This window comes from Sphaerodactylus townsendi, linkage group LG02 (assembly GCF_021028975.2).
Source record: "Sphaerodactylus townsendi isolate TG3544 linkage group LG02, MPM_Stown_v2.3, whole genome shotgun sequence".
Lineage (NCBI taxonomy): Eukaryota > Metazoa > Chordata > Lepidosauria > Squamata > Sphaerodactylidae > Sphaerodactylus > Sphaerodactylus townsendi.
The window spans coordinates 24068761-24090068 of NC_059426.1; the positions used below are offsets into that span (position 1 = coordinate 24068761).

The 21308-nt window shown below is 42.9% G+C and overlaps 1 protein-coding gene across 2 annotated transcripts in view; it reads left to right on the forward strand.

Annotated features, from left to right (window-relative positions):
* The window catches only part of CWC22 (CWC22 spliceosome associated protein homolog), a 53330-nt gene that overhangs the window by 22630 nt on the left and 9392 nt on the right, over positions 1-21308 (forward strand). For both annotated transcript variants that reach the window (XM_048485352.1, XM_048485353.1), the window contains exons 10-17: positions 756-962; positions 1067-1129; positions 2153-2257; positions 4802-4883; positions 6435-6495; positions 10434-10511; positions 17198-17350; positions 18343-18470. In XM_048485352.1, the coding sequence (XP_048341309.1) occupies positions 756-962; positions 1067-1129; positions 2153-2257; positions 4802-4883; positions 6435-6495; positions 10434-10511; positions 17198-17350; positions 18343-18470 (877 nt within the window). The remainder of the gene's footprint in view (positions 1-755; positions 963-1066; positions 1130-2152; positions 2258-4801; positions 4884-6434; positions 6496-10433; positions 10512-17197; positions 17351-18342; positions 18471-21308) is intronic.

Below are 21308 nucleotides of genomic sequence, written 5' to 3' on the forward strand. Positions count from 1 at the left end.
AGAGTGTTCCACCAGGCAGGGGCCAGGGCCGTAAAAGCCCTGGCCCGGGTGGAGGCCAGCCGTGTCATTGAGGGGCTGGGAACCACCAGTAAACTTGAGTATCGATGCTTAAGTTGATGGGTGAAGTACTTGAAATTAATGTTTGATACTTAACATTAATGGCCTAATCCAGGGAGTGACTCAAACAAGGCTGCAAAAGAGTGAACATTAGTCAGAGGAAGAAGTTTGAGATTAGTGTAGTACTGTTAGCAACACTTGGCACAATTACATTAGCATGTTCTTTGTCTTGAGTCCAGGGCTGGAGTTGGAAAGTGAGGTTCTCACGGCAGGTATTATCTTTAGTTTTAATCCCTTTAAGAAAGGAGCAGCAGGCAATTATACAAGGCTAGATATGATTGAGGGCAGGACTAGACAAGATTTTCTTGTGAGTACATTAGTCGGTAGAGAGAGTGGCCTTCCCATATTTGACCCTGCACTGCTAGACAGCCCAAATGTTGGCAGGAAATGTATTGTCTTAAAACAGGGTTCCCTCAACCCGCCATGGGTTGGTCTGATAACAAAAGCATTGGCCTTTTGGCATTTGACAATAGCATCCAGCCAATACAGCCATCGGCATTGTTTGTCAGTGTAAAGATGTAAAGGCTGCTCTAAGATTTCGATCTGAATGTACGCAAATTGCGGATTTAATTTCTTCCTGATTCCTACAGTTTCATCAAGTTTGTTTTTAATTTATCGTATTGTTTTTAAAACCGCAGCCATCTTCGATCGTCTTCGTCACGTTCTCCACGAATCTGAAACAGACAAGCGGGTTCAGTACATGATAGAAGTGATGTTTGCTGTGCGCAAAGATGGATTCAAGGATCACCCAGTCATTCCAGATGGACTTGACCTTGTGGAGGAGGAGGATCAGTTTACTCATATGCTGCCTTTGGAAGACGATTATAATCCAGATGATGTTCTTAGTAAGCGTGATGCTGAAATAAGCTTTTCAGTTTGGACTCCTTGAAGGGGAGCTTTTTTTTTTTTTAAAGGCCCTGTCATAATTTTCTTTTCTTTTCTCCTGAAGATGTGTTCAAGCTGGATCCTGACTTTATGGCAAACGAAGAGAAGTACAAAGCACTGAAAAACGGTTTGTTGTTTCATGTTAGCTTTCCAGAGTTCTTCTATTAATGGAATATATTTTGGGATAGTACTTGTGCATAAGAAGTGATTACCATATATACTCGTGTATAAGTCTACTTTTTCAGCACATTTTTTGTGCTGAAAAGCCCCCTCCCCCAACTTATACGCAAGGGATGTGGCGTATGTCTACTTTTTCAGCACATTTTTTGTGCTGAAAAGCCCCCTCCCCCAACTTATACGCAAGGGATGTGTTAATTCTTGTGTGGCATTCCCCCTCTCCCGTATTTGCTCTCCTCTGCCTTCTTCTCTGCCTCCCCCCTTTCAGCTGCTTTCTCATCCTCCTTCTCTGCTTCGCTCTCCTCTGCCTTCTTCTCTGCCTCCCCCTTTCAGCTGCTTTCTCTGCCTCTGCCTTCTTGTCGGAGGTGGCCAGCCCCTGGCTCTCGGTGGGTGACAGCCAGTCGACCTGGGTGAGCTGGACAAGCTGCGGGATGGAGAGGTCAGTGGCAGAGACCTTGGGATTGGTGAGATGGGGGGGTCAGTGGCAGAGACCCCCAAATAGCGCCCGACGGTATCTATTTTTATTTTTCAAATTTACCAGTAGCTGCTGCACTTCCCACCCTAGACTTATACTCGAGTCAATAAGTTTTCCCAGTTTTTTGTGGTAAAATTAGGTGCCTCAACTTATATTCGGGTCGACTTATACACGAATATATACGGTATATAACAAGTGATTGCATAATGAAAAAAACTGATGATTTTTAATTGTGTTTCAGAAAACAAACTACCTTTGTTTTGATCAAGAGGGGAAGAATTGAGTAGTGTTGTTGTGGTAGTCTTTGCGGCTACTTTTAAAAAGCATTTCAAAATAATGATTGCATTCCTTTTTGTGTTTTTTCTGTGGGTTAAAGTTTGGCAGCTCGAGGGAAATTAGGGCTGCACATTGTTGCTTGTTTTAACTCTGAAGGAACCTCTGACACTTTGTGTGGAATGAAGCTGTATTTGGTATTTAATTAAGTGTTTTATATTTTAGAAATCCTTGATGAAGGTGACAGTGACTCAGGAACTGGTCAGGATGCTGGAAGTAGTGAGGAGGAGGAGGAGGAAGACGAAGGGGAGGAGGAGGAAGATGAAGAAGGTAGGCCTTCCGTTTCAAGCAAGATCGTGTGGGTTGTATGATATGTGGAAGTTTAATTGGAGAGGGACAATATGTATACTGTAAAATCTTTTAGCTTTTAATTAGTTTTTATTGTTAAGAATGAGCCTTTCAAAAATTAAATCCAATCAAACATACTTGGAGTTTGCTATGCCCGAATTTAACAAATATAAGCAGTTTCTATAAAAATCTACTCATTTGATTACTAAAAATGTTCTAGGATCTTACAGTTTGCTTTGGTCACTTGCATAATTTCCCAGATTTGCAGATAACAATCTGTTACTGAAGAGTTCTTTCACTTAGTTGCAATTGCATTCTTTTATTGCTGCAAATCCCATTTTATAGTTTTGAGATATTTCATGCTTAGAAATTACATCATGGTACCCATTATTTTTTAAACATATTTTTTTATTTTATCAACAAAAGATTACCAAAAAAAAAAAGAAAAGGAAGTTGACAGTCGTAGCAATAAGAACTATGTTGTTAGCCATTTCCCCAAAAAAACTTACCAACAAAACAACGATAATTATTTTTGTACCTATTTAACAGCAGCCAAGAGTTACAGTTGCATCTAGCTTGAAAAGTGAAAGGTTTTCTGATCAAGAAAACAGAGAAGATAAAATGAGAGAGTACTTTAACATGGCTAAATTGACTAGTTTTGTAAACAGAAGTCCAGAACATGAATTCAAAGAGAAATGGGAGCTCTGCTTTAAGTATTATATGACAGAAAGACCTATTAAGACATATACCTGGTGTTATATGATGTTATGATGTTAGCTTTAAAAGGGCTTGGATAGATTTATGGAGGAGAAGTCGATTTATGGCTACCAATCTTGATCCTCTTTGATCTGAGATTGCAAATGCCTTAACAGACCAGGTGCTCAGAAGCAACAGCCGCAGAAGGCCATTGCTTTCACATCCTGCACGTGAGCCCCCAAAGGCACCTGGTGGACCACTGCGAGTAGCAGAGAGCTGGACTGGATGGATTCTGGTCTGATCCAGCTGGCTTGTTCTTATGTTCTTATGGTGAATGTACTTAAGAATAAGGCAAACTCTAGATCCATACATCAATAGATAATTTCAAGTCAAGTGCAAATATAATTTTAATAACCTGCTTACAGTAAGAGCTTGAACTATTACAACACTGGTTTTTATGTAGAAAAAAATTGTACGTATCTGTCAATTCCTTTTCAAATGCAATCAATGCGAATGTAGCAAGAAATGACTAGATTCCTTAATGATTCATAGCTAAAGTTGTTCTGTTCAGTATACTAGCTAATGTTAATCTATTTTGCAAGTTCGTAAATGCAGATCCACTGTAATCATTTTTAAAACATATTATGATATTGAATATTTTTGACATCCACCACCTTTCTGTCCCTTAGCTTGTCTGCTGCATTCCTGATAGCTCTTGTTCTCTCATTCAATCTGCCACTGTTTGAGTCTGCGTACAGTCCTGACAGCCATTGTTATAGACTTCGACACATACAGCTACAATTGTGGATGTATACATTTTTAGTCAGGATATACGTACATCGCTGAAATTAAAGCTTGTTTCGTCATGTGACCTTTAAATAGCCACGTGTCATGGGAATGCCTGTTGAAATTGATATTCAAATGGTTAACTTTTCCTATTTCATGCCTGCTGTTTGTTTTCTTAAAAACAAACTTTTATGGGGTGAAGTCTCCTAAAATGTCAACTTTGTTTGGTAAGTTAAGTGTTTATCTTAATGACAATTATTCATTAGTAAGTCAACCATACATCAGGGAAGTATGTTGAAACTTGACAGTTACCAAAAACTTTTGAGCGCTGCTTTCTGGAATTGATCAGCCAGACAGTTCTGGGACTACCTTAAGCGTGGTTCCCTTTGTTTCTGTCTCTGCTTGCTAGTCCAAAAGGATACCTTGATGAGTGATATCTAAAAGCTACTGAGAGGTCCAGGAGAATCAGCAAGGACTTGCTCTCTTAGGCTGATTCCGCATGGGCCAAAAACAGTGGTGTGAAAACGGTGTGAAAACAGTATAAACCCTTTTACACTGTTTTAAACCCTTTCACACCATTTTCACACCGTTTTCACACTGCTGTTTTTGGCCCATGCGGAATCAGCCTTAGTAAAAAAAACCCATCAGACCAATTAAGACAGCTTCTCTTACAATAATAGCTCAGGAAACGGATTGAAATGAGTTTATTTAGAACTCTTTATGGACCTGTGGCATCTGTGAAATTATTTGCGAGGCTGGCTAAGTCGCAGCATATCTCTGAGCAGAACAGAGATAGGTTGATTCATTCTTCTGTATGGGTTGTTTGAGGGGACAATAGGTCAGCTGTCTTTTTTGCCCTTCAGTTTTTAACACCATACTTTGTAATTTGAAACCATACACATTTGGCGTTAAATGATGTCTTCATGGATGAATTATCTACAGATTATTGTATTTTAAATAGCATATTTGTAATATTTTGAGATTTGAATCTGTTCTTTGAGAACAGTTTTATCATAACATTCCACATTCTCTTTTCTCTTCAAGGGCAAAAAGTGACCATCCATGATAAAACAGAAATTAATCTGGTCTCCTTTCGGCGAACTATTTACCTAGCAATTCAGTCAAGGTAATAAAACATGTACAGTCCACTTGGGGCTCCTTTTCACTATTCTTACAAATATTTGTACGTACTAATGCATTGGATGTATATGGGTTACTTAAAAAATGTATATGGGTTACTTAGATTAAAAATCTGTACAAACAGCGCACACTTCTTTCGGATTGCCTTTGAAAGAAATTGTACCTTTGTTTTTAAAATCTTGAGGTAAAAATATAACTTTCAACCAGTATGTTTTCAGGAGAGTAAAATAGCATTGGGTGAGGGGAAACCCTGAAGAACTTTTTATACTTTTAATTCACTCCTTTTTTCCCAAATCAGACACTAAAGCTGTCTATGCAGCAACATTCAGAAAATGCTGAGAGATTTTTCGGAAGACAGCATAATGTTCTCATTTGTTTTGTGACCATTTCTGTTGAATATGATGTCGTAGCAATAATGACTCACCGATGAGAGTCGTCTTGTTTTCAGTCTGTCTGAAAATCTATTGGTTTTGGCTGTCTCTTGTAAAAATGTTCAAGCGGCAAAAAGTGCTGATGAGAATTATTTTTCAGCAGAGCTTTATGAAAGGCCTCGTAGGTGCTTTGATTTTTTTTTAAATGACATGTCAGACAAAATGGTGAATTTTCACTCAACTGCCATGTGACAATATTGACTTGCAGTTTTGTGTGAAAAGAAGTTCTTACAAACTACCCTTCTTAGTTTACTTACTGCAGTGGATCTTAAAAGTCTGAGGAATAGAGATAGATCCAATTGGGGAGGTGCAGAAAATGAAAAGGGGAAGAGAGGGAAGTTTGGAAGCCCCTGTATTGCTTAGAGCAGTGGTGGCGAGCCTATGCCACGGGTGCCAGAGGTGGCACTCAGAGCCCACTCTGTGGGCACGCGTGCCTTCACCCCAGTACAGAATCATAGCCTCCCCCGCCTGCCAGAGGCTATTGTCGGCTGGGGCTGAGGTTCAGGGAGGTCCTCTTGAGTCAACCTGATTTGCTCTAAGTACCATCTACTGCCCTATAAGTACCCCCTCTCCCCCACCTCATTACCAGACCAGGCAGGAGGCTCAGTAACCCCATGCTCACTTGGGCACCATGTCAGCTCCACAGAGAGCGGCACCTTCCCCCACCACCGCCACAGTTCGAGTGTGTGGCAGAGCACAATGCCTTTTAAGACAGAAGATCGTAATGTTTGAGTTGTTTTTTCTAAACTAAAACCTCAGTATTCTGGTTAAATTGTCGTGTTGGCACTTTGCGATAAATAAGTGAGGTTTGGGTTGCAGTTTGGGCCCTCAGTCTCGAAAAGGTTTACCATCACTGGCTTAGAGAATGAATTACACCAGAAATATTGGAACAAGGATAACAATCTTACTCTCTTCTTTTCTTTTTTTCTCCCTCCCTCCCTCCCTCCCTACAGTTGAAATCGATATTTTAGCCAATTTTGGTTTGGTTCTGCAACTTTCCATTTTTCTAATGCCCAAAATGCAGCACTTTGTCAGTACAGAAATGTTCCAAACGGTTGTGTTTGATAATCGATAAGCTTTTTTTCTGTCATTGTCCCCTTACGCAGCTTAGACTTTGAAGAATGTGCTCATAAACTGCTGAAGATGGATTTTCCCGAGAACCAAACAGTAAGTCTCCATAATTCCTTGTATGATTCTGGAAGAAAGCATCATTTTCTCACTTAGTTATGAATAAAATTAATTGCATTGTGTAGAGATGGGTTAAGACACATGTGTGAGCTAAACTGCACCTTTTCCAGAATGTTTTTTATCATTACTAGTAAATCAAATAGTAATAACTTTTGTTGTTTTCCCTTCTTACCGCAATCACCCCCTGAGATGGAATGCTCAAAGATGATGCAGTGTCTTTCTGTGTGCAAATTTGTTTACTCTGCTGCAGCACTGCTTGTAATAAACATTCAAGCAATTCAGTTTATGAGGCGAAAGGGAAAAGCCATGCAATATGTGAGTTTGTGGATGACTTTAATGTTCAATGGTGCTGCAGAACTGTTGTCCACCGGCCAAAATCAAGTGCTAAGAAGCCAGGGCCCATTTGAAGCCCCACCTAAAAACATGTGTACACTTTTCTCTCTGAAACTGAAGAGCAGATTGACATTGTTTTGTTCAGAGAGTTGCAACAGGATGACAGGAAATCTGCTTAGGGTTAACTGACGGTGGAGGCAGGATTTATGCATAAAAGAAGAGTCTGTTTGCTCCTATGACCTACTTTCAGTATCGTAATCGCAGTTTATGATTGAGAGCATTGGGTCGCTGCTCGTTCCATAACGTCTTTTGGAAGTGAAAGAGGAGATGAGACAGATCCACCAGATTGCCGCTCAGCCTCTGATTAATTGTCTAACGCCGTTCTATTTTTTACTGCTGTATTTATATCCTGCCTTTCTCCTCAGGGGGGACCCAAGGCAGGTTACATAGTTCTTCTTGTCTCTAGTCCATCCTTACCACAACCCTGTAAGGTGGGTTAACCTGAGAGGGTGTGACTGGCCCAAGGTCACCCAGCCAAGTTTCCTGGCAGAGTGGGGATTGGGACCTGGGTCTCCCGGGTCCTAGTCTGACACTCTTATGGTGCAGTTCTATGCAGAGTTACTTTCAGTGTAAGCCTATTGAAATGAATGAGCTGAGACTCCCTCCCTCCTCTCCCTTGCATGGCCCCCCTCACTTCCCTTCCCTTCCCTTGCATGGCACCCCTCCCCCTCCCTTCCCTCCCCTAGGGTGAGTGTCCAGATGCAAGGCACCCTCCCTTCCCTCTCTTGCATCCCACCCCTCACTCCCTCACTCCCCTTCCCTCGCATTGAAATGAATGGGCTTAGACTCGAGTAGCTCTCTTTAGGATTATAGTGTTAACCAGTACAGTGCCCTGGTTCTTGTCAGTGGTTAATAAACCTGACAGGAGAAGCAAACAGACTCAATTTTGGCTCATTCATGTCTTGACGTCCTTCATTTGTATAGGTTGAGGGATAGGGTTGAAGATACCTGGTGAAATCTTCGTCTCAGATTTCTGGGAATTTGAGAAAAGGACTTTACGAAATAGCCTCAGTGGTGGTTTGTTTCATATTTGTTTTGTTTTAACGCACGGAGTTCTGCCAGGGATTTCATAAAGCGCAAGTCGGATGCGGTGCTCTAGGCGAACCGTTCCGCAGCTGAAGGATTAAAATTCAGCCTCAGAGCTGCATTTTACGGCTAAAACTACTGTATGACTTCCGTCAGACCCATCTCACAAAATAATGAAAGCATTTTAATGTTTAATCTGGAAGACAGACGCTTTAGGGCTATCCTCTGCTTGTTTTGAAGGGAGGGGAAACGCTAGCAAGAGTATTTTCCTAGCCAGATCTGTTTTTCGCCACATGGCTGTGCAAGAGATTCCGCTAGAAATTATTCCAATATTTAATTAAAATATTAAAATATTTAATTACTTCAGCCCCTGAGGGATATTAAAATATTATAACTGCGGTTAAGAGAGTGAAAAGCAGTTTTGTTCTGCAAGTCATGCTGGCTTCGTTAGCAACAGCGTCAGCACTTCACCCTGTTTTATTGAACGGGAAACAAGTGACTGCAACGATACTTCTGCAGAACAGTGAAAACTTAATATTCCTTCCTGTTATTAGACAAATGCTGTGTATTAAAATTATCTTGAGATATTGGTAAATGTGCCCCCCCCCCCCAAAAAAAGCATTCTGAATATTTGGTAATGGTCATTTTTATATTGTTTAATGTAGAATAGTAGTTCTGATTGCACTGACTTGTGTTTGATCACGCATTGTGTTGGATATGGAGGTTTTGACAATGCATACGTACTGGCAGGAACAGTGAGTAGGACTTGAATGGCAACGTCCTGATGGACCCTGATGAAGAAGTTGCCTTCTGAACATTATTAACCCCTTTGTCTTTGACATTGGCTGGTGTTACATACTGTATTTTCAATCAAAAGGGCAAGTCGTAAGGGTCAGGAGGGAGGGAGGTTATAGGAACATTCTCCTTCTCCCACAGCTTCCTGCTCCACACCCAACAACACAAGCCTTTATTGGCATATAAAACAGGACAAAATTTTAAAACAAAACAAGGTTAAGAAATACAGTTAAAATTACTAATTTCCAGTATAAAATTTGCAACAGTTTCACAAAAGAGCACATCAGAGCTGTTCAGGAGACTGGGTATCTTATAACACTCATGCCACTGAGAACATTGCAAGAAAATGGAATTCATGCATTTCATGCGTATCTTATTGTATTTAGGGCATAGAAACAAAGAATGGTCAAGTGTTTCAACCGTAGTCATATCACATGAACAAACTCTTTTAGAACGTTCCATTTTCTTAAATCTTCCCTCCAGCAGAGCAGATGGCAGCACATTACATCTTGCAGTAGCCAAGGCTCTCCTTTGGGTGGGATTAATCAGCAGATGAAGATATGCTGCCATAATTCCACGCTCGCATGGGATTAATAATGTGGTTGGGGAGCAGAATGTCTTGGCTGCAAGAGTCAAATAATGAACATCAAGATCCAAGAGCCTATTCTTAACTAGTCTGAAGGCTTCCATCTTTGTGAGCATAAGGAGTGATTCCAAAGGGAAACCAATAGCTTCAACCTTTCTAAAGATCAAAGTATACCATTTTGAAATAAAGTGATCTGATAACAGAGAGGGAATATAACTATTCTACACTACACTATAGTTAATATTTAGGGAAAGTTATATGAAATGTCACACCCTCCATTGCAACAGTACTCAGGGAGTATCCTCAACCAGTGGAGGCAGGCTACAGTGATACCAATCCACAAGGAAAGGGGCGCTAAGGATCCTGCAGCCTATCATCCAATTAACCTCTTATCTGTGTTTGGATTCGACAAAGCTAGCATTACACAGGCAGAATCTATTTGACTTTTCTTGATTGTTAAATCTGCCGTGTAACAAGGCGGAGGGCATGACATTAAACCTGGCGAGCATTATAGCTCTCGTTTGTGCAGGGTTTATTAAACAGTACAAGTAGCGAGCCATGTGCCCCTGTTCTAATGGAATTGAAAAATACAGAAGAGAGCAAGTTTTTTTGTTTGCAAAGTGGAAAACTCTCTATCCAATAATCGGCCTTATAATTTTTATAAGCTCCTCAGTAGGACAAGGAGCAGAGAGAATCAACTGGCAGTCCTATAGAAACCATTTTCTTTTCGATTATCAACCAGGGGTTGACTTGAGCATCGGAGAGCAAGCGATGGACCAGGGAATTGCAATCCGAGAGGTAGTGAATCTGCAGCCAGAATCTGAAAGCCCTCAGCCAAGCGAAGAGCTTTGGCCTAGCTCTAGGCAAAGGGCTGTAAAAGGCACACAATTTGGAAGTCCTGTTATCTTATGGAAAAATTTAGCTCGAAGAGAATTCAAGGAGTGACTAACAGCTTGAATCCAAATTGGGACTCCATAGAGCATTTTCGAGGCGACTTTAGCATTAGAAAACTTAAGGGCTGGGGGAGTAAAAGAATGGCCGCTCATTCCTGTGCTTAAAAGGTTTTCCTGACTTGACTTGCAGAATTTTCTTACAAGGTCGTTCTTCTCTCTAACAGAAAGAATTATGCAACATGATTCTTGACTGTTGTGCTCAGCAAAGAACATATGAGAAATTCTTTGGCTTACTGGCTGGGGTGAGTAGCTTTCTGAGTGGATTAAACAAGATGCGTGAGCTGCTAATAAGGAGCCACTATAGTAAGGTAGTGATGAGTCTCAGTTGGTATATCGCAGTGGTTCTCAACCTTCCTAATGCCTCGACCCTTTAATACAGTTCCTCATGTTGTGGTGACCCCCAACCCTAACATTTATCCATTTTACAGATGGAGTACACTGATGCAGAGAGTTTTAGGCGACCCCTGTGAAAGGGTCGTTTGACCCCCAAAGGGGTCTCGACCCCCAGGTTGAGAACCACTGGTATATTGCATCTGGGTCAGAGAGGGTCTAATGTAATTTCATTCATAGGTCAGAGAGGGTCTAATGTAATTTCACTCCAACTCGATCATAGCTTTTCTATAGAGTCAGTTCATATCTCAAGCAGGGAATTTGTTTCAAATGTTATACCCTGAAAACATATAAGACCTTGATAGTTCCAGGCTGTACTGATGTCATCATATCTGAGAAGTTAAACAAGGTTGGCCCTGATGAGTGTTTGAACACCAGGGTCATTCTGCAGAGGCGGGCAATGGCAAACCACCTCTGAACATCTCTTGAAAACTGTGGTAGGCTTTCCGGGCTGTGTGGCTGTGGTCTGGTAGATCTTGTTCCTAACACAGTGTGTAACAGACTTCCCTCTGTGATAACACCTCTGAAGATGCCAGCCACAGATGCAGGCGAAACGTTAGGAACAAGATCTAGAAGAAGAAGAAGAAGAGAAGAATTTGGATTTATATCCCCCCCTTTCTCTCCTGTAGGAGACTCAAAGGGGCTTACAATCTCCTTGCCCTTCCCCCTCACAACAAACACCCTGTGAGGTAGGTGGGGCTGAGAGAGCTCCGAGAAGCTGTGACTAGCCCAAGGTCACCCAGCTGGCGTGTGTGGGAGTGTACAGGCTAATCTGAATTCCCCAGATAAGCCTCCACAGCTCAGGCGGCAGAGCTGGGAATCAAACCCGGTTCCTCCAGATTAGATACACGAGCTCTTAACCTCCTACGCCACTGCTGCTCCCTACCAGACTATGGACACACAGCCCGGAAAACCCACCACAACCAGTTGAATCCGGCCATGAAAGCCTTCGATAATACATCTCTTGAAAACCTTATGGAGTCACCATAAGCCAGCTGTGACTTGATAAAAATATTATTAAAAAAGAACCAGCTATATAAAGATCAGTAATAGCAGCAATGATGATGGATGTGAGTAGGACCAAAAAAGAGAGAGAAATGTGTTTTTAAGGGGGTAGGAAACATTAAAATGAGGGGGGGAAGCCCCCAGTGGAACGTCTTCAATATGGAATCCAAGGTTTTCTTTGGCCTCTTTTATTGGAAATGTTTTTGGTTTTTCCTAAAATAGAATTTTCTCCTACATCTATCATTGCACCTAATGTATCTTTCATAGTAGGACATTTGCTGGTATTTAGTGGTGAATGCTGATAACGCGGAACAAATGATGACAGAAAAGGTTAATTACAATTAGCTCTTTTCTGCTGACTTTTCCTTTAGAATGGGAGATTAATTTCACCCTCTTGCACGTTGCAGAAAACTGTGCATTAGATCCTTCCAGTTCCTGTTGCCCCTGCAAATATTAACCTGTTCAGTGTCCCTTTTGCTGGAGAAGGGTAACTTTAAGAAGATATTTCATGTTGCGCGAAAATAACTTTCCGTGAAAGAAAGCCTTTTTTTTTCCAGCATTCACAGCATAAAAAATTAAGGCCGTGAAAAGAGTCCTGTTGTTTTGGACAAAAGATCCATCCAGCCCAGTGTCCTGTTCCCTGCTGTGGAGAGCCAGATGCTTCCGGGAGCCCAACAATCAGGGCATGAAAGCCACAGTCCTTCCCTGCTGATTCCCCCCAGCAGGTGGTGTTCAGAGGGGGTCATGAACCCCTGAATGTGGGCGATCCGTTTAAGCTATTGTGGCTGAGCACCATTGTCTAAGTTAAAACCAGCCGAGTCGGAGCCATCACCACGACTTGCGGCAGCACATTCTGTCTGTTAATTACGCGTTGCGTGAAGTTTTGTCTTCTGTTTTTCCTGATTCTGTTGCTGATCACCCTTTTCACTGGTGTGAGAGACAAAATTTAAATTAATTTTTGAAGCTTCTGTGCAGTGCCACATTGGGACCGCGCACGCGCAGACCAGCTGCAAAAAAGATTCCCAAAGCTTTCTGGCAGACTAGCAGCGCCCCTCCTCCTTCTGGCGCTTTTCCGCCAAAACAATCACATGACCAGGAGGAGCTGGTGGGGGGGGGGGGCTGTCTGTCCTGTCCCCTTGCTCTTGGCTTGGGCCAGCACTGTCCTCCACCTGTGTGACTGCTGGCCGCTCACAGGACTCAACCAGCCGTGGCTCTGGAGATTCAACCAGCTGAGACTCTGATGGAGCCTGGTCATCATGCCAGCATTCCTCATCTGAGGAATCCTGGCTGGCTTCTGGGGAGCCCGTGACATGACGACTCAAGAGGAGCCTCTTCAGGATTGTGCCAACTGTGGCTTTAACATGGATCTGACAAATTCCTATCCTCTATGCCAGTGACGGCGAACCTTTTCGAGACCGAGTGCCCAAATTGCAACCCAAAACCCACTTATTTATCGCAAAGTGCCAACACGGCCATTTAACCTGAATACTGAGGTTTTAGTTTAGAAAAAACAGTTGACTCCAAGGTGTGTGTTACTCGGGAGTAAGCTTGGTGGTTTTGTTTTGAAGCAACCATGCGACTCTTCCAATGGGTGAATCACGACCCTAGGAGGGTTTACTCAGAAGCAAGCCCCATTGCCAGCAACTGAGCTTACTCCCAGGTAAAGGATCGTGCTTTAGTTCTTCACAGGAAAATCAGTGGGGTTTAACAGCGCTTAACAGGGTTACCTGCACTGCTTCCCCAAAACTAGATCTTAGGTTTAATGCTAATAATTGAGCCCAGTGGCTCAGGCCAGCCTGGGTGTGTGGGGGATGACTCCTCGTGTGCCCACAGAGAGGGCTCTGAGTGCCGCCTCTGGCACCCGTGTTGTAGGTTCGCCCCCACTGCTCTATGCCTTATCTGCCTAGGGGATCACACAGCAGAGTTGCCTGCTCTTTCTGTCACCAGTCTACCTATGAAGACATGGTTGGCTAGAGCTGAACCCAGAGAGCTCTTTTTTCAAAGGCTGCCGCTTGGAGCCAGCCTGATTGAAGACACCTTCCCCCTCTGTGGCAAGGAGTGATCTACAGAGCCTTGGATTCATTGGCTCTTTTAAAGGCTGAATGAAGGCATATTCCTCCTGCTTGGCTGTGTGGAATCACCGTATGACAGCCTCCGATTCCGAACGGCTCTTTTCTAAGGCTTTGGCTGCACCCTGCCTGACTTGAAAGGCACTGATTGAGGGAAGGACTCCTCGTCCTCCTCTTTCTGTCCTTCTGATGCCAAACGAGAAGCTGTGGGAGGTGTCTTGGCAGACATTGTATGAGAGAGAAGGAGTGGGAGGAGGAGGAGGAGGAGGAGTTTGGATTTATATCCCCCTTTTCTCTCCTGTAGGAGACTCAAAGGAGCTTACAATCTCCTTGCCCTTCCCCCCCTCACAACAAACACCCTGTGAGGTGGGTGGGGCTGAGAGAGCTCCGAAAAGCTGTGACTAGCCCAAGGTCTCCCAGCTGGCGTGTGCGGGAGTGCACAGGCTAATCTGAATTCCCCAGATAAGCCTCCACAGCTCAAGCGGCAGAGCAGGGAATCAAACCCGGTTCCTCCGGATTAGAATGCACCTGCTCTTAACCACTGTGCCACTGCTGCAGTGGTTGCCTGAGGTTGCCTGACTGATAGCCTCTTCCCCCTCCCTCCTGGTTTCTGTCGTCGCTGACAGCCTGGGGGCGGGGCCTGTCGGCTCCGCAGAGAGAAGGCTTGAAGATGTGTCCTGGCAGACACTGCCTGATGAAGGCAAGGCTTCCCTCCCCCTGTCTCTGTCTGTTTGGAGGGTAGAAGGCCTGGCAACTATGGCCTGACAGGAGCCTCTTTTATGTATCAGGAGGGTTTGTGCCTTTTGGTTAAGGTTATTTGGACCACTTCAGGTCCTGTAGTTTTGGAGAGTTGCTGAAGTGGGAGGAGTTTCCTGTCCTTGTGTTCTGAGACAACAAGCAGGCTTAAGACCTGCTGAGCTTCAATACTCAACACAGTAACTTTGGTCTACCCTTTTGCTGCAAACTTGCTGCGCTGGGTCTTAATCCTAAGGAACTTTCAGTGATGCCCCTCCTCCTGGTCATGTGATTGCTTTGGCAGGAAAGCACCAGAAGGAGAAGGAGCGCTCCTAGTCTGCTAGAAACCTTTTCGACAGCTGGCCTGCACATGCACAGTCCCAATGTGTGCCTGTAAAGATGACCACTCAATGAACAACAGATATAGGGAAGTGCAACACTGTATTTCTCTAAAGCCAAGTTCTGGCCTTGAGGCCACTGGAGTATGAACTCTGGATCTCCCTCTTGTCACATGACTCTGATGTCATATGACTTCCTGAGGTACTTCCAATCCACTAGGGCCCATGCTCCATGGCATCCAGATCTGGAAAGGCTGCCTTGGAGATAAGGCAGAAATGTGGTAGTAAATGTAAACTGTGAGCGGAAACGGGCTTCTTCATCTAAATAGTCCTTCTGAACACAGTTCTATGAACACAAAGTGGTACCCAGCACCATCAATCATCTTCTAAGCAGAAGAGATTTTTCCATGCTGCTGCCTACAAGAATTTCTGAATCAGGGCTATTATGTGACTGAACTGATATTGAGAATTACCGTTTATGTGAGCCTTTGTGTATCTGCATGGTATAGAGCAGTGATGGTGAACCTTTTTAAGACTGAGTGCCCAAATTGGAATCCAAACCCCAGTTATTTATCACAAAGTGTCAACCCTGCACTTTAACCTGAATGCTGAGGTTTTAGTTTAGAAAAAAAAACCAGTTGGCTCCCTCTTCTTCCTCCCCACCCGCTTGAACAGGGGCCAGCCTGCTCTAGCCTCCAGCAAGTCCTGCGTGCACCGCTCTGTGCCTCTCTAGCATCTCTGCCTCCTCTGCAACCCCCACCCCTCGGGCTGAAGCCACCCGAAGCACAGGCACCAGGCCCGCCAGCCGAGTCCTCCCTACTCACCACGGTGCGCGCATGTCGTGCTCAGTGGCCCAGACCAGCCTAGATGTGTGTGTGGGGGGGGGGGTGATTTTCCGCCCCCCACATGACGAACTGCCCACAGAGAGGGCTCCGAGTGCCACCTCTGGCACCCATGCCATAGGTTCGCCATCACAGGTATAGAGAATACGGAGAGAGAATTTTGTGTGTGCGTCTCTCACAAAAGCCCCAGATGTTTCTTTCCTCATAAGGAAAGTGATCTAACTTTGTGGTGATCTTTTTCTTTCTCAGCCCATCTGCTTTGTGAGGCAAAGTCAGCAGCGCTCCCAAAAATGGCCGCGTGTCCGTTGTGTTTTCATCATTTTTTCACTGCTGCTGCACATGGAGCTAACTTTTTGTCAAGCTATCCATCACAAACTCAAGATCCCTTTTCTGGTTCAGTTCAACCATTTTCCACCTCATCAGTGAATGTGTTAAGTTAGGAACTTTGCCCCAACGTGCCTCATTTTTCACTCGCTTATATTGAATTTCATTTGCCACTTCATTGAGCAGTCCTTCACTTTGGACAGATCTGATCATCATTAGCTTGGGGTTTTCACTATTCTTGGTAATTTGTTGACATTTGCAGGGTTGGCCACCTTCACTTCTTACTCCAAATAACTTTATAAACAAGTTAAACAACTCAAATTCTCAAGGGACTTCACTGCCTCTCTCCCTTGTGAGAAATGTCCATTTTCTTCTACCTTTTACTGAGCTATGAGGAACTGTCCACTTATCCTTTGGCTGCTACATTTACATATGAAGCTTTGCTGAAGTACTTTGCTAAGTGTTTGAAGACCAAATATATATTAGCTACCAGATCATCCACATCAACGTTCTCCTTTAACTTTCAAAAGTAATCATTTCAAGTCTTCACTATTTTTTGCCAGTAATGAAATATTATTGGCATATCCCATTGTCAGTGCCCCCCTCTCCAAACGTTTCACTTCACTTTCATTGAAATCTAATCCAGCTTTCCTTATGATATAGTCTTCATACAAATTAAAGAGCTAGAGAGATCAGATACATCCTTGTCTAGCATCTTTGCCATTTGGAAACCATTCTGTTTCTCCACATTTTGTCCTAAAAGTAGCCTCTTGTCCAGAGTACGAGTTGTGCATCGAAATAATCAGATGCTGAGGCACATCAGTCTCCTTTAAAACCACCCATAGTTTTACATGATCTACACAGTCAAAATCTTTGCTGTAATCTATGCAACACAAGCTGATTTTCTTCTGAAATTCTCTTGTATGCTGCACCAACCAATGTAAATTTGCAATATATGATCTCTAGTCCCTCTTCCTTTTCTAAGGAATCACCCAGCATGCTTCACGTGGTGACGTGGGGAATCAAATCTGGGTGTCCAGATTAGAATCCACTGCACTTAGCCACCACGCCACACTGGCTCCCTACATTTTATTTTAGTACTAGTTCTGGTATCTTAAACAAAGGGCCTTGTTACCATGGTGGTATAGATCTAGAGTATTTCCATATTCATTTATCGTCATATAAATTAAAAGTCAAATCAAATGTGATTGTGTTATGATTTCAGCGGTTCTGTATGTTGAAAAAGGAGTACATGGAAGCATTTGAAGCTATTTTCAAAGAGCAGTACGATACCATACACCGACTGGAAACAAACAAATTGAGGAATGTTGCCAAGATGTTCGCCCATCTTTTATACACAGATTCATTGCCATGGAGTGTAAGTAGTTTGGTTTACTGAAAAGTTATCACACCTGTTGGTGGCTGTAGGTGGTTTTATATATTGAGATTTTGCAACATTAGGCAGAAATAGTTGAAATGTGTGCTGTGAACCGTTTTGGAGCTGGCCAGGCTTTGGGGAGAAATTGTGTGGCTCAGAGTCACTGTATCTGCTTGGCATGAAGACAATCCCAAGTTCAGTTTCTGCCAGATATTGAGTGAAAGCATCTGGCTGTAGGTGATGGGAAAGGACTCTGCCTGAGACCCTGAAAAGCTTCTGCCAGTCTGGATAGACAATATTTGTCTGTAACAAACCAAAGGTTTGCTTCCATTTAGGGTTGCTTCCTGAACGTATGAGTTCTCTGTGGCCCTGTCCGCACATGCAGAATAATGCCTGTCCAACCCACTTTCAATTCACTTTCAATGCACTTTGCAGCTGGATTTTACTGTGCGGAATAGCAAAATCCACTTGCAAACAATTGTGAAAGTGCATTGAAAGTGCATTATTCTCCATGTTTGGAAGGGGCCTCTGGCAGACGGTTGCCATCTCACAATACAGGAAGGCTGGAAATGGTGTCTGCAGTCCTATGAACGCTTTTCTGGGAATAATTGCAATGGGGAGAGTCTGTTGTTGTGTAACAAAAGTCCAATGGCACTTTAAAGACTATCAACATTTAGTTCAGTACGTGCTTTCCTCAGAAGTGAGCGGTTGTCGGTCTTTCATGTTGCCCTGGATTTTTATTTTGCTGGGAATAACCCCAGGTGAATAAAATATGACTTACTTCTGAGTTGACTTTCTTAGGATTGCTCTTGGTATATATTTAGGACTTGGCATTTAAAGGACTGTCAAGTGTCAAAGATACTTGTTAAACAATTGAGGAGTCTTCCATGCTTAAAGGAAAGCACATCAGTGTGAAAAACACAACATCAATTAGATTCTTTCAAGTGAACAAATAGACATTGACGATACCCTGTCTCTTTTTAAATGTGCAGGTCCTGGAATCTATAACCCTGAGTGAAGAAACCACAACATCATCCAGTAGGATTTTTGTTAAAATATTCTTTCAGGAACTTAGCGAATACATGGGACTTCCTAACCTTAATGCAAGGTTAAAGGACGAGTGAGTAGAAACTTAACATTATATATTCCATCCAGATAGCTGTGTTAGCATATTGCTATGAAAACAAGCAGTAGTCTCCTAGTACCTTAACGATAGCAAAAATTTTCATGTGCAGGGCCTTTTTATCAGGTGATGACACACGTGCTAGCTGATAAAAGCTTATGCTAGAATAAAAACATTTTAGTCTTACATACAAACCATGATTTCTAATCTGAGCTAACCCTTAGGTTGGATTTGTGGTTTGGAGATAATATAGCTTCTCCTGGAGGCGAGCTCAGGCATCCTGATTGGGTGATTCCTAACTCATTCTCAGGGAGGCAGGACCTAATTTGTTGTCACTTCCTGAGGAGGGCTTAGGCACCCTTCCTGGATCCAGTATTGTTCCTACCTAGATAGGGAGTGCAGGGCTTGTCCAGTGCTCCAATCCCTTTCAGGGTCATTTTATGCCAGCCTTATAGCCTTGGCTTTGGTTTGCTCCTTTTGATGCACAGCCCGGAAACCACACAACACCCCAATTACCAGATTTTATGTCTCATTTTAAAAATAGAATGGCAGAAGGAAATGATGCAACTTTGGGCTTAGTGAGAATCATTGGATGTTTGTTGTAAAGTTGAGAGTGCAAGACATTCCCCGCACCCCCATTCCTGTCCCACAGCATCATGAAGTGCAGTAGCATAAAATATGGAAAATACATCCCCTTAGAATAAACTGTGACAGTTGCAGATGTAGCATACTAAAGTTTACTGTTCCTTCCTGAACCGCTTTCATTCCAGACACCAGCCCAGGAGAAAGCTGCAGAGGTTGCCAACCATTATTAAATAGTTGTCTAGATGTTGTTACAACTGGCTCTCCCATGCCTGTGACCAGACAGTGAATAATCACTGACACAGCAGGACTTCACACTAACGCTTTCCTGTAATGCAGCCCTTCATTAAGTCATGAATGGGTGACTTGTTTATCACTGATGTTATGTTAAATTGCAGACTTAAACCCTTCAATATCCTGAGAGGTTTGAGAGGCCTCACTTCGCATACCTAATTTCCTTTCTCTCCCCACACTACTGCATAAGATTGCCAGCACTGTGTCTGACAAATGCGAGGAGGTTTAGAAGGGTGGTGCCTAAGTAGGCTGGAATGGAGGGAGGAAGTGATGTCACTTCTGAGTGACGCTCTAGGAATTTTCCCTAATCTCTGTGGTAAAGAGATTGTCTGTATGGATGCCACCAGACATACGGTTGAGGCAGCAACGGACCACCCTGCGGTCCTCCTCCAGCCTTTCCATTCCTCCAACTCCCAATTGATATTTTCTTCCTGGATTTGTTACTGCCATTAGGTTTTTAACTAGAACTTATTACAGTCTAAATGTTGATTTTATGATATTTATTATGATGATATTATTGTACTGGATTTTATTGTGTTAATGATCATTGTTAGAAACTGTCCAAAACCCTAATAAAATAATAACAGTGGTATAAAAACCTAACAAAATAATAACAATGAAAAATTCTGGCCATCTTTCTCCTACTCCTCAGTTTGTTGAGGAGTAGGAGAGTGAGGGTTGTTGAGGGTGCAGGATTGGAGGTTGTCCACCATGTACAGGCAAACTGACTGTAGCACCATCCTCAGTCTGCCATTATATCACTTGGCCTCTTGGTTTCTACTTCCATATCTATGTGTCCCCTTTCAGTGCTTACAATAAGACAGTATCCTGCAACTTTAGAAAGTGGCACAAATGTACATAAATTTTTTTTAAAATCGGGCAGAATGGCTAGGTACCAAAGGATTAACTTCACAGAGCTATTGCTTTCTATTTATCTTCTATTACCCTGCCTGAATTTTGCTGGGCCTTTTCTGGAGCTCACTTTGATGCCTTTCCCTTGACTGTCCTATCTGGAAGGTTTCAAAATAAACCGTTTGACTTGCATAGCACAAAGGTTATAGAAACTATTACCCATATTCTTCTCCATTGTGAAGTTTATATTGAGTAAAGGAACCAGCTAATTTTTGCCCTGTTAACCTGGGTTATACAGACTCACACGACCAGTGCAGATTTGCCTTCACTAAATTTTTTGCTTGAAAATAAGGACCCTAATATCTTCTATGCTGTGGCAAAATTCTTCTAATTTGCTTGTAAAAAATGCTTGGTTGAGGTAAACAAGTGGCCAAATTACTCATAAAGGGTCATAATTATTGTACCGTGGTTGTTCTCCTATTTTGTAAACTTTGTATTTAGCCTGATGACTATTTTAACTGTATATAATGGTTATGTGTTCTGTAGTGGTTAAGAGCAGGTGGATTCTAATCTGGAGAACCGGGTTTGATTCTCCACTCCTCCATCTGAGTGGCAGAGGCTTATCTGGTGAACCAGATGTATTTCCGCACTCCTACTTTCCTGCTGGGTGACCTTGGGCTAGTAGTCACAGTTCTCTCAGAACTCTCTCAGCCCCACCTGCCTCACAAGGTGCCTGTTGTGGGAAGAGGAAAGGAAAGGAGCTTGTGAGCCACCTTGAGTCTCCTTACAGGAGAGAAAGTGGGGGGGCATAAATCCAAACTCTTCTTCTTTTTACATATAATAGTTATATTGCTGGTCTGAGACCACACTCATTGGATTGGATTGGATTGGATTGGATTGGATTGGATTGGATTGGATTGGATTGGATTGGATTGGATTGGATTGGATTGGATTGGATTGGATTGGATTGGATTGGATTGGAGGGAGCAATGGATTAGTGTCAGTCTAATTCCAGAATGGTTACATGCATGTTGGTTTTTGGTGTTTGGAATATGCTGCCACAGGAGGTGGTGATGGCCACTAATCTGGATAGCTTTAAAAAGGGCT